The sequence below is a fragment of the Perca fluviatilis genome, chromosome 2 (assembly GCF_010015445.1).
Source record: "Perca fluviatilis chromosome 2, GENO_Pfluv_1.0, whole genome shotgun sequence".
Lineage (NCBI taxonomy): Eukaryota > Metazoa > Chordata > Actinopteri > Perciformes > Percidae > Perca > Perca fluviatilis.
In genome coordinates, this window is record NC_053113.1 from 36,544,622 (window position 1) to 36,557,497 (window position 12,876).

General features: G+C 40.4%; 2 protein-coding genes across 5 annotated transcripts in view; one reads left to right on the forward strand and one right to left on the reverse strand.

Moving 5' to 3' along the window:
* Positions 1-5,493, reverse strand: part of dph1 (diphthamide biosynthesis 1) — an 89,436-nt gene extending 83,943 nt beyond the window's left edge. For all 4 annotated transcript variants that reach the window (XR_005641838.1, XM_039824410.1, XM_039824418.1 and 1 more), the window contains exons 1-2: positions 5,361-5,493; positions 2,285-2,434 (exon numbers count right to left, since the gene is read on the reverse strand). Coding sequence is in view for 3 of the 4 variants with exons in the window: in XM_039824410.1 (XP_039680344.1) it covers positions 2,285-2,434; positions 5,361-5,439 (229 nt within the window). In the remaining variant the exon portion in view is untranslated. The remainder of the gene's footprint in view (positions 1-2,284; positions 2,435-5,360) is intronic.
* A 1,309-nt stretch (positions 5,494-6,802) lies between these two features.
* rtn4rl1b (reticulon 4 receptor-like 1b) overlaps positions 6,803-12,876 on the forward strand; it is a 155,727-nt gene continuing 149,653 nt past the window's right edge. Inside the window, exon 1 of the mRNA XM_039824455.1 lies at positions 6,803-7,310. Within this exon, the coding sequence (XP_039680389.1) occupies positions 7,298-7,310 (13 nt within the window). The 5' untranslated portion in view covers positions 6,803-7,297. The remainder of the gene's footprint in view (positions 7,311-12,876) is intronic.

Consider the following 12,876-nt stretch of genomic DNA (forward strand, 5'->3'; position numbering starts at 1 on the left):
CCCTGTAGTATTTCATTTTTTTGGAGTTTTTATTATCACCTAATAATTGAATAAGGGATAGTAAAACAATGTAATAGTAATACTATCATCAAATGATACTAAAGGCAGTTCTAGAGCTACAGAAAATGATTTGCCTGTTGCCATAGACCACGGTGTACAGTATATCGATGTCAGTGAAGCCTCCCACTGTGCCCACACTCGAGTTAGTCCTGAGGCTACAATCCAACTGCAAGCCTTACTACTCAATTCAGATTTCTGATTATTCTGTTTGACTGTACTAAGTGACCCATATCTTGTATCTGTTTAAATGACCTCCATCCGGAAAGAACACCAACGAACAAAAGATATCACAAGAAAAGATATGATGTCTGGACAGTCTGTCAGAGAGGCAACTGAAATTCTTGCCCAGTTTTGTAGTGGATAAATAGAACCGTTTTCATCCTTTGACTTTGAGACTGCTTTCAATATGGGTCGAAAAGACATAAAAAATGCAAGGTCTTGTACTTTTTTGTAGTTACACTGCACACCACAAACATCTGTGTTGCATGGACAGTGAGAAGACATCTGAGTTTGAGCACTACCAGCTGCGTGTGAGTGTAGCCTTCCAACTCCTTCCAAAAAGATCACTTTGCCGTTTCCTTCCCGACCAATACGAGTTAACATAACACGAGAGAAAGAGGCTTTTTTTTTCTCTTCTAAATCACATCACCACAAATAGGCACAAACACATTAGTAAAAAGTACCTATTTCTTGTTTTTGTTTTTGATGTACAGTACAGGCCAAAAGTTTGGACACACCTTCTCATTCAATGCGTTTCTTTATTTTCATGACTATTTACATTTGTTTCGAAGGCATCAAGACTATGAAAGAATACATTGGAATTATGTATTATAACAGAATGAAATAACTGAAAACATGTCTTAAATTTTAGATTCCTCAAAGTAGCCACCCGTTGCTTTTTTTGATAACTCTGCGAACCCTTGGTGTTCTCTCAATGAGCTTCATGAGGTAGTCACCTGAAATGGTTTAAACTTCACAGGTGTGCCTTGTCAGGGTTAATTAGTGGAAGTTTTTTCCTTATTAATAAAAAAGCAATGGGTGGCTACTTTGAAGAATCTAAAATATAAGACATGTTTTCAGTTATTTCACACTTTTTTGTTAAGTACATAATTCCATATGTGTTCATTCATAGTTTTGATGCCTTCAGTGAGAATCTACAATGTAAATAGTCATGAAAATAAAAGAAAACGCATTTGAATGAGAAGGTGTCCAAACTTTTGGCCTGTACTGTATGTTGTTAAAATGCTTGTTTAGTGATATAAGATTTGAATGCCATAGTCACTGTGGGATGACCTACATGGCCCTTCGGAAACTGGGTTCGTTTTTTGGATTTGTTACTGAATAAACCTGTGTGAACCTCGCAGGTTACAGATTGTCCAATAAAGTCGTCATAGTAGGTCAAAGCACAGATGCACTCACGGATGGCATTTTGACTGAATGCTTGCACACGTTGTCTTTTGGTATAAGACTCTTAACGCTGTGCATCTGTGTGTTCGTACATTCGCTCTGTACTAGGGATGCTAATTTAGATTTGTTTTCCGACCGACAGCCAACCCTCGTTAACCGATCATTAACCGCTAACCCCCGGTTCACCCTTCCAGGACATGTTTTCCACGCTCTGTGGACAGCTGCGGTCGTGCGGCCACGATGTTCAGTGCGTTGTCATAGACACATGCATCAGCTTTTTCCTGGAACTGCACCGTGCGACTGAGTCCGCAGCTGTCTCCCGTCTCCAACGCATCCACCTGCGAGGCTGTCAGCTGTGTGTCTGCCTGGCATACTCTGCGTGTAGAACGACCGATTTAACCCGCCAGTCCTCATCGATATAGTGGCATGTGTCACGTAGCTCTCCGCTGTGAGCACCGTCCAGCAGACAGCCACAAGCAGAAAAAAAAAAAAAAAGAGCAGCTCAAAACGCAACTTGCTAGTGCAAAGACTGCACTAGGAAGTTAACTAGCAGTTAAGAAATAGATTGTATGGGCTATTTTTCTTCTAACTGTTTAAGTGATAGTATTAAATCAGTCAAATGTCTTATTGTCGGTTAACGGAGGTGGCGAGGACCACCCAGACCCCATTTCACATTTGCAATGAAGCGTATTCTACATCTGAACTTCAATAACTTGGCATGGCATGTTTCCCCCTACAGTAAACACAGTGACTGTAAATATAGAGTCCTAATCATGTGCAAAATTACTCAAGTGTATTCAGAAAGAACAGAGCTCACCTCTCGTAGCTTTGGCTTGTCTCACTCGCCAAACCGTCTTGTGAATCTCAAAGTTGTAATTTGCAGGCAGGGCTTTGATCGCCTCTTGTAACTCAGGGTCTTGCAGGATTTCATCTGGAATTTGATTGGCTACCCGCCGTGGACCTCGGACTGAGGAGAAAATTAAATGATTGAGCTGTTAGCAATGCGGTGAACACAGATTTAAGCAAGGAAGCCATATTTATCAGACCTAACGGAGACTATCATGCAAAAAGTCACAGTCAGACAATAACGTTGAAGTTATCAGTGAAGTTTTTCAGCAACAGCTGTCTGTGCGGGTCACTCTGCACCAAAGGAAGCTAGACTCATGCTTTAAAACAGGCTTCGGACATGTTCTACGGTTAGGACTTTTCTGTTGCTGGCCCTCGGCTGTGGAACCGACTGCCACCTGACATCAGAAGTGCCCCTTCAATTGTGATATTCAAAGCCAGGCTCAAAACTCATCTTTTTACATTGGCCTTCCCGGCATCTTAATTGTCTTATCCTGCTATGTTTGTAATTAAGGGTTTGTCTTTCGATGTACTTTTTAGCCTAAATCACTGATTTGTACGTGTGTTTTATTTTTATTTTATCACCCTGTGGCTAATGCGCTATGTACAGTACTTTGGACAGCGCAAGTTATTTTTAAATGTGCTATAGAAATAAACTTTACTTACTTACTTACTTACTTACTAGGACTGACCCTTTGGGTGTAAAGGTGGGTAATAATACACTACAGGAAAGTTGCTTTCCACATCCAAACTGTCTACATGGGTCTCCCACATGCACAGAAATAAGTTCACAATGTGCAATCTTATTTAGACTGCACCTGCATTTTCTAATCCATTTGTTTTTTAGAATAACATTTACATTTTGATGTGGTTATTGGTATTGTTTCATAGGCACTTCCACTGTTTATGGCGAGACTATGCACCACTTTACTTTGTATCATTTTATTTAAACATGGCTGGCTCTGTGTTGAGTTCAATAAATAAATCAGACATTTGAAATTATATTGTGCTTAATTTGTAAGACTGAGTATTTATTCTCCAAAAATGTTAATGCACAACTTGACAGTCACACACTGCAGTTGTCATAATTCATGTAGACACTGATTCTACATTAAACTTTGCCACAAGACTCTGATGACACAGTTTGGCTTTTTCTCTGTTAGAACGTGATTGCTCAATTGACATAAGCTATAGGACAGTCCAAGTAAGTTACACATTTCAATCATAAATTAAAACAAGCAACAACAAAAAATGCGGTCAATCAAAATGCTGCTCCTGTTTCATCCGAAAATATATAAATAAACTTGATTAGAAAACAACCTTTCAGGTCCTTTTAAATTATATCTTATGTAGGCTCTTCTTAGAGGTGTATAATAATCAGAGTAATAATCATCATCATCACCTTTCACTACTCTATCAATAGCCCAGCAATCATCTCACTTGATATAGACATAATCTGCAGTGTGTGACTTTTTGGCATTGCTAGTCAATGAGAAAAGGACTGAGTGTAAATTGCCGGGCTGACAGTTCAAACCGTTTGGCCCTCCAATGGCCCCCTGTTTATCTTAGGGGAATAAGAGCCAACTGGAGCTGTAGTCACTGCAATGAGCTCATGGCATAGGAGATGCTATATCAGTGTTTCCTATGTACCCAATACAGATATCTGCCCTCTTTGCATATTTTGCTTTTGTATTCCCTACAACAATCTTAAGTGGGAACACAGTTTAAAGTGCGGATTGATTAACACTCATATTGTCTTTACGTCGACCATATTTTCAGTTTCGAACTTTAGACGCCCCCCCCCCCGACAATTTTGTCAATTTTTGGACGCTTTTAACACTTTTTTCATTTCAACATTTTAATTAGAATAAACTAATCGAAAATCGTAAAATCAAACCAGTGAGGAACAAGTAACTGAACAGTAGTAGTTTTACCAGCAACAAAGTGATCTTAAGCAAAGGAACAATACTGTATAAAACAGTAACAATTACACATTTTCATTTAGAACAATAAAGCAATATGTAAAAAAAAAAAAAAAAAACTTTTCTATTTTCCTTAAAAAAAAAAGTTATTTGGATCTTAAAAGTAACCTCATGTTTTCTTGACCTTTTGAATAATGTAAAATCATCTGTACAATAGTGAACCCTGTAATATTGTACATTCATTACACACATGTCAAAAACAATGCAATAAAGAACAGCATGTTGTCACTGAGTGCATGTTGGCAGTCAGGCTGGGTTCTAATATTACTAGGACCACATGCTTTTAATACTTTGGAGGCTTTCTTTGACACTTTCGACGCACTTTCCTACGTACTCACCTGCTATCCTCCTCTGGTTTGCCTTTTTGTAAAGTATACATTATTACCCGATTCTGTGTCACATCTAGGCTTCTAGCCAACTTCATTCAGCTATTTTTGGGAAATGTGTTTGAAAGAAACAGACATTTCTGATTTGAGACTTTGAAAACGGGTCAATTTTGACCCGAGGACAACAGGAGGGTTAAGGTTGCCAACATGATGTTATCGTGTGAAATCATGTTGGGAAATGGCCTAGCTATATCATCGAAGATGTGACGTTCAACGGTAACATTTTCGGTATGTATTTCTGCAATCAGAGATAAAAAGGCACGTTTGATTACAGAAACGTTGATCCCCTCGGTAACTATGAAACATACCTTCTTTAATAAACCCTTATAAACACACAACTCATCTGTCAGACTCATGTAGTCTGGTGAGACATCACTAGAACACTGCACGCTGATCGGATGCTAACAGCAAAAAAAAAGTTAATGTTTTTTCACGCACGTTGATTGTACCGAATCAAGAACTACGAATCACCATGTCATCCACTGATGTGGTTGTAACTGATTTTCTTGTTAATAACAGAGCCAGACTGCTGTGTTGTGCTGAAAACAGCTGAGTGCCTGTGCACCATCGACGTGGAAGCTAGCTAGGTAGCCTAACTTATATCCATAAAGACAAAGTACGCATAGAAGTTATATCTGTCTACTGTATTAAATATGTCATATTCGACGTCAATTCTTACCTGTGGGCTTTTTGGCAGGTACAATCTGGACTTCACTCGTGAGCGCTGCCATGTTTTTTTTCTCCCAAACATGAAACATGTGAGGAAGAGAAAGACGAAACCAATCGACTACAGAGGTCAGTGGAGAGAAGTCGAGCGCAGATGTAACCGATGCCAATCAACGGGACAGGGGAACAGGACCATTACTTATAGATAGGACAGTTCATTACGGTATATTCTATGGGTTATTTAGTGCAATCTCCATTGTCCGCAGTGCAGCAATAACAAAAGGAAATAAAATAATGATATAAAAGTAAATTATTCTACAGCCCAATCTATATACGGGAGTTTTAAAGTTCTTTACATGGGCCTACCATGTAAATACAAAAAAATTAAGTATAATAAAAAACACATAAAATTCATTATTATTTTCTTATGCAGCCAAATGTATATATACCCTGAGCGACAGTTTCAAAGAGCTTTACATACATTTACCTACAATAAATAAAATAAAACATTACATAACAAAATAAAACAAAATAAATAAATAAATAGAAGACAAAATTGAATAAATATGAAATTAAAATAAAACATAAAACCAAATAGGAAAAATGTAATTAAAAATGATTTGCTAAGTGTGTGTGTGTGTGTGTGTGTGTGTGTGTGTGTGTGTGTGTGTGTGTGTGTGTGTGTGTGTGTGTGTGTGTGTGTGTGCGCGAGAGAGAGAGAGAGAGAGAGAGAGAGAGAGAGAGAGAGAGAGAGCGAGAGCGAGAGCGAGACAGAGAGAGAGAGACTTAGTTCATCTAATGCATTAGTCCATTATCTATAAGATATTAATTTGGGTGGAGGCTATTTGATCAGCAAACCAGTGGTATCCCTCTGCAGAACGAGGAGCATCACAGGGAATGTCCTCTTATGGGTTTTCTATCGGTTTATACATTGTTGTCACATGTAGGTTTTGTTGCTCTTGTGTCATATCATATTTCCTATGAAGACCTCTGGTGTCAGGGAGTGTGTCAGGCTGGCGCAGACAGAGGCAGTGAGAGGGATGGAGCAGGATGCTGCCCGGTGGAGGGGTTGAGGCAGTAGCCTACAACATACTTTCTCCCTCCTTGAGCGCATCAGCGAGCTCTCATCCATAGGTGGAAAGCAGAGAGATCTTCCCAGACAAGATCACAGAAATGTAACAACATTACGAGTGTAGAGGAGAGCTGAAAAAGGAGGGATTTTAAGGAAACCGAAGGCATCAAAGTCCACATTATTAAGGAGGATTTGAGGAGACTTCGTTTATAATCCGACATCAGAGGCGGACTGTGAATCCAAATAACTTATGTTAATTAGAGATTTTAACGAATATGATGCGATTTGAACGGCTCTGACGCACCGAGAAGAAGAATTTAAGATTGGCCACCTGAATAGAAATATCTGTGGGTTTTTTTTGAGGAGAGGTGGGAGGGGGGACCGCTTGTGTCCACCGTCGACTTGCCCCCAGAACTGATTTTGCAGTCTCAACGGTCATTTGCGTAAAAAGGAATTGGCTATCAGAGGTTGTATCGGACTACTGTGCATGTGCTCATCACACACACACACACACACACACACCACACACACACACACACTGGAGTTACCGTTATTTCGGACCGAGGGGATGATTCTTGTGCGTCCGTTTCGCAATGATTGTCGCCTAATTTCCCAGGTCCGACTACGGTCTGCCAGACTTTGTGGAAACGGAGATTATCGTTTGTTGCCAGTGTTTATCAAATCCATGGCAGTCTGCAGCGCAACTCAACACCAAGTGGATCGCAAGAAAAGCCCGAGGAGTGACAACTGACATTCACACGACGAGCCACGAAAGCTCCGGATCAACTTCAAAACTAAAGCGCTCAAGTTTTACGTCTGGAATATAAGAATAGATGATTCTCAGAGGACAGAAGACGAAATCCACTTAGGCCTACAAAATGTTCAAAAGGGGTGAGTAAGTCTCAACTTTAGCCATCCAAATTAATTACGAGATGTTGCCTCCTATTTTCTCTTTAAGCAGCCATGAGGGCGATTTGTGCGTTCTCGCAATGTGTATGAATCTACTGTAATGCTGGTACTTTATACGGTTATGAAACAAATGTTTAAATATGACACATTCATAATGCACCACGTTTCCCCGCAGATGTGTTATTACAGACGATGCGCCATTTGAAGCGCATCTTTTAATTTGCACAACACGCACTGACGATTTCTGGGAGTGAGATATATTCATTGTGGTATAAGGAAACATGGGGGGAGACTATGTGATATTAATACAGCTGATGCCGCACTGCAGTTTATGAGTTGTACCCGGGTCACAAGGCTATCTCTCCGAGCATTGCACTCTGCTGAAGCATTATTATTTGCTGTGTGTGTCAGTACATCTAGATGTGATGGATCAAACCGCAGTTCACAAGGTTATTCTCCGCTGGCTACACACTATATGAACACTCAAGACCTTTAGCACCTCATATAAAACGGAAAAGCTCCACAAACTTTTAATATCAAGATCCCCCAGATGGATAGAGAACAGAGTCCTGTCTGATGATCTATTGTCCCAAGGAACCATTTCTTTCTTTCTAGGCTTTAATTGGCCATACAGCTGCCTTAAAGTGTCTACACTGGATGTCTGACAACAGGGAGAAGAAAAACTCTGTCTAATTAGGATAGATCACAGTAATACACACTCCCATTGTGCCATTCTCGAGGGAGTGAAATGATAGCGAAATTAAACTGTTCCAAATTTTGATGGAGCCCCCCCCCCCAGGGACCCTTAAGGTTCCCACTTTAGGAACCACTGCATTAGACCAAGCCTTATCACTTTGTCATTAGTGACAAACAAGCCGTCTCTTTTGTTTTGTTATTTAATTCAGTTCATATTAAGCAAAAGTAGCTTAAGAGATGTTCAAACTTTTTATGTAAATCTTACAAACACGAGTATGTGATGGGGTCATCATACAACAATCACCACATGTGTTATGTTTGTATGTATTTTGTTTGTCTTGCAAAAAAACAACATCTGTTTAGAGTTTGTGTGTCTCTGCTGTGCGCCTCAGGGGCAGAGAAAAACAACATGTTTTTCTCGTTGCCATCAGATCGATTATTGTTGTTCCAACGGTCGAGATGAAACACACCATGGTGATGAGTGCTTATAGCTATAACAGCTTTGAGGGAAGGCCTTTTTTCTTAACCTGCATCCTGACAGCTTCTCATAACTGATATGTTTATCATTTATGATAAGTATTATGTCTGGATTTTAAGGGAGCACTAGCATGAGTCACCCGTTGTGTTCCTGAAGAGGCTCTTTACTGGTTACATATCGAGCAAACCTGTCTGTCTCTGTTTTGTGTCAAACAAATGGACATGCTGGTAAATGCTATTACCATCATTAACAGATCCTCAAGGATATGATTTCCCACGACACACATCCATTTTCGATTTATGTTGAGAGAAAAAAAAGAGAAAAAAAAGGGAGGGGGGGGGGAAAAAAAACAAAAACCTCTTCCCCCAGGTTTATATAAGACAGCTTCTCCACCCGTAAGATTACAACAGTCTGCCCAACGTGCTCTGTATGCCAGCATGTCTGAGCCTACAATAGTGAGGCAGAGATGCGTCAGCGTTGGCAGGAACAGCGCACAGGTTCTCGGGTGAATTAGAATTTTTTTTGGCACCTAAAATAACACATTGGAGGGAGCCTGGCTGATGAACCGGGCACAGCATTTTTTTGTGACAGATCAACCATTCACCAACACCTATAGAAGGAAAGTGTTTTAGCTGACACACCTTGGCAGCACCTCCCAAGTTTACGTCACACTGTTGTCCTGCTGTGGTAATTACCATGTTATGGAGTGGCCACGTCGCTTGCATAATGGCCTTTTGGTTCACACTTTTTCTAACAGTCTAAGGCTGCTGATCCCTTCATCTGTGGGCCATGAATTTGTACATGTTGATCAGTGCCACAACAAGGGATAATCATGTCTGGACATGTATATTAGTTGCGTCGCTGCAGGTGAGACAACATAGTCCTCGTGTCTTTGTTTGAACAGTCAGAATGGTGTTTGTGATTCCGATTGTGTGTTTATGTCTTCTCTGTGGCTTATAGAACATTGACATGTGTGAGTGAGGGTGTCTCTGGGTACATGCGTACATTTATGTAGCCCTGCAAGCATACATATCACTCAATCTCTATATTGGCTTTTCTGTCTGTCTGTCCCACTTTTACAATCTCTCTTTTCCTCAAAACCAGTCAGCCATAGAGTGGGCACAAGGGATGATCTGTCAGAACAGTTCTGAGATGGAAAGGACGAGATGTCCACTGACTATATACCATGCTGTGACATGCTGGAATTCCTGCTACATGTTATTCAGGATTAGGATTATTGGAGAAGTCAAGGCTTTTTCTGCGTTATGCCACCTTTTGGATTGTACAGTGTTTGGCACATAACAAATGATCCATGCAGACAACAAGCACAGACAGGTAACAGACAGGTATGCACCTCACATCCTAAAAAAGAAACACATTGATCGATGTCAACGTGCAACGCCACTCAAACACAAAGACGAACATACATGCAAATCCTTGTACTGCTGTCATTATGCAACATGGCATCATGACTTTGCGTAAACATACACGCCACTTTCCTAAAGCCAAATGGCGTGTTATCTGTACGCATGAGCGGATGTAAACATACACACGCCACGTGGCGTGTTATCGCGAAAACGTGCCATACTATCGCAAGAACAATGTCACGCGTGTAAAAAGAAAATAGGTTGGGTTTAGAAAAAGAACATTGGGAAAGGCTTTAGTAACACAAAACACGACAAAAACACGATGGTGACCAACGTCACACGCTTAGGAAAACAATAAACGGTTGGGTTTAGGAAAGAAACATTGGGGAAGGCTTAAAAAAAAAAAAAAATAACGGTTGAAAAACACCACACGCAGGACGCGATCCCGGCTCTCCTGGGTGAAAGTCCTGTGTTTTACCCATCCGCGGACTTACGTCCTTTTATACTACACGCTACGGCGAAAATTCACACGTAATGTAGGTCAATGTAGGTCAATGGCGGCCGAACGGCGTTGATAAACACGTTAAAAAGCGATTATGCGTCTTGATAACACGCCAAAATGGCATACGAATTGGCCACTTTATGAGATCAGTCTGCATTATGAGGATGCTCTGCTAATTACATTTATTACATATACTCTTAAGTTTTCGCATGTTTTAGTCTATTTAAGTCTGCTGCCGACCTGGATGTTGTAGCTTTTCTCAATCCCATGGCAGCCACTATTTTCTTTTCATTCCAAAACAGCATGAAAATCATGAATTCACTGTTTCAACGTTTAATTATTTACTGCATTATTGCATGGTGATGCTAATGTGGACAGAAACTATTGTTAAAATACTTTGATTTGTTGCAAGTACTTGTCAAAGTGCACATAACATTGCAGATTTCAGACCTTTCAAAGCGACCTCTTAAATACAAAATGAAACTGTCCCTTATTGCATCTATTACCGCACAAAGACAATGTCACCTGTAAACTAAATGTACATTGTGATGGATTACTGGCCTCAAGTAAGCTGAGAGTCTCTACAAGTAGTTAAACATATTGTACTTTTACATTAACTAAAGCTGATGGATACCTGGCAGCTAGGAAATCACTCACAACCTATAGTATGCTCTGGAAAACTGGAATGCTTTGGTTGTAATGTAATATATCATTGGTACTTATCAGGCTAAAACATGCAAAACCAGAGATAAGCAGCTTTAAGCATCAGCACTACATGCCTTACCTCAACCCTTATACCTGAACTTTAAGCTAATCCATCATCAACCACACATCTAAGTTCTTAACCTAAAGTAGGACTCGGAAGTGCTCACAAAAGCAGTGGGGAACACACATGCTTATGCTTATGCTTATGCTTACGCACACACACACACACACACACACACACACACACACACACACACACACACACACACACACACACACACACACACACACACACACACAGGTATAAGATTCTGACGGTATGATAACCTTCAGCAAAAATATCATGGTTTCAGGGTATTGCGGTATTGCAATTACAACTTTAAAATGTATTATTTTGAAATGCCTGGGTAAAAAAAAAATGTTTTTCCCCCCATTATATCAGATTTTGTAACACACTGCACACTGGCAGGGAGAGGGCTTTCTAAACTGCACTTTCTTTCCTTTACGACTCGTACCGCAGGAACGGTATGACGGAAAATGTTAGTGGTTTCGAAACTGTGACTTTTTCAAACCGTGGTATACGTTGAAATCGGTAACCTGCCCGTGCCTACACAGACACGCGCACACGCACACACACACACACACACACACACAAGGTTTGCTTTTTGTACATATGTGTCAGACTGGCAAGATAAGACTAATTGAGAAATGCATTCACATTGACTTCATTTAACGTGATGAGCATTTTTTTAATGGAATTTAGCTCAGAGAGAACAAAGGGGGTTGTAAGATCATGCAAGCTTTATGCTTGTGCACACACTGGCAAACACGTCAGCAATCGTATGAATACTAATTAATTGAAATTTTGAACATTCTGTCATAAACATATCTAAAAGAGAAAAAGCACCACAGTCTGTTCCTTAATCTTCCATCTCCTGTGATTGACAATATGCAGGGATAATTACTTGTAGCAATTATGAAATCTTGTAGCATTTAGTAATCATATTTTGTAAATCAACCGCAATTACGAGCACTGACGTTAAGGTTGCACATTGCTCGTGTTGTATTCAGAATGAGCAGACAGGGTTGGGGAGGATTTGCCATTAATGAGTTCAGCACAATGAATGCAGCACATAGGTAAACACATGTGGCCTCTGCTCTTCAGCTTTCTGGCTCTGCTCACTTGTGCGGGCCATATATCTCATGCTGGCGTCAGAGCGGCTCTTCAGCCAACACAGCTCCATTTCTGCTCTCCACAATATCTAATAACCACACGCGTCAAGGGGCTCCTCTCTTCTGTCAGGGAGATGTTTTTAACCAAAGGATGATATGACTCATACACATCAAGTGCTATGTTGATGATGGTTATAAAGCAAAATTTTGAAGTCATGAAAACAAATGGTCTCTCTTTGTTACCAAAGAACAAACAGAGGCTTTTCCTAAGTAGAAGACAAAGGAAAACCTTGCAGCTAACCCCATGCAAGTGATTTGATATGACTATATACATTTACACACATCTGTCACTGTGATATGCAAACTTTGAGCCATCGTCAAGGCCCAGAGAGTTCTATTAAAAGACAATAGCTCCCCGCTCATATGATCATCCTCCTAATCCTCCCACGGTGTCAGCCTTCTGCTATCACTCCTTGTCAACTCTGCATTGTTGTACTTTCCAGCCAAGCTTGTGTTTCGGTACGGGTGAGAGGCAGTGTGGACTGATGACTGAGGGTTTAGAGGAGAAGAGGTTTGAAGGGAAGTGAAGAGGATAATGTAGAGAGGAGCAAAAATATAAACCTCAAA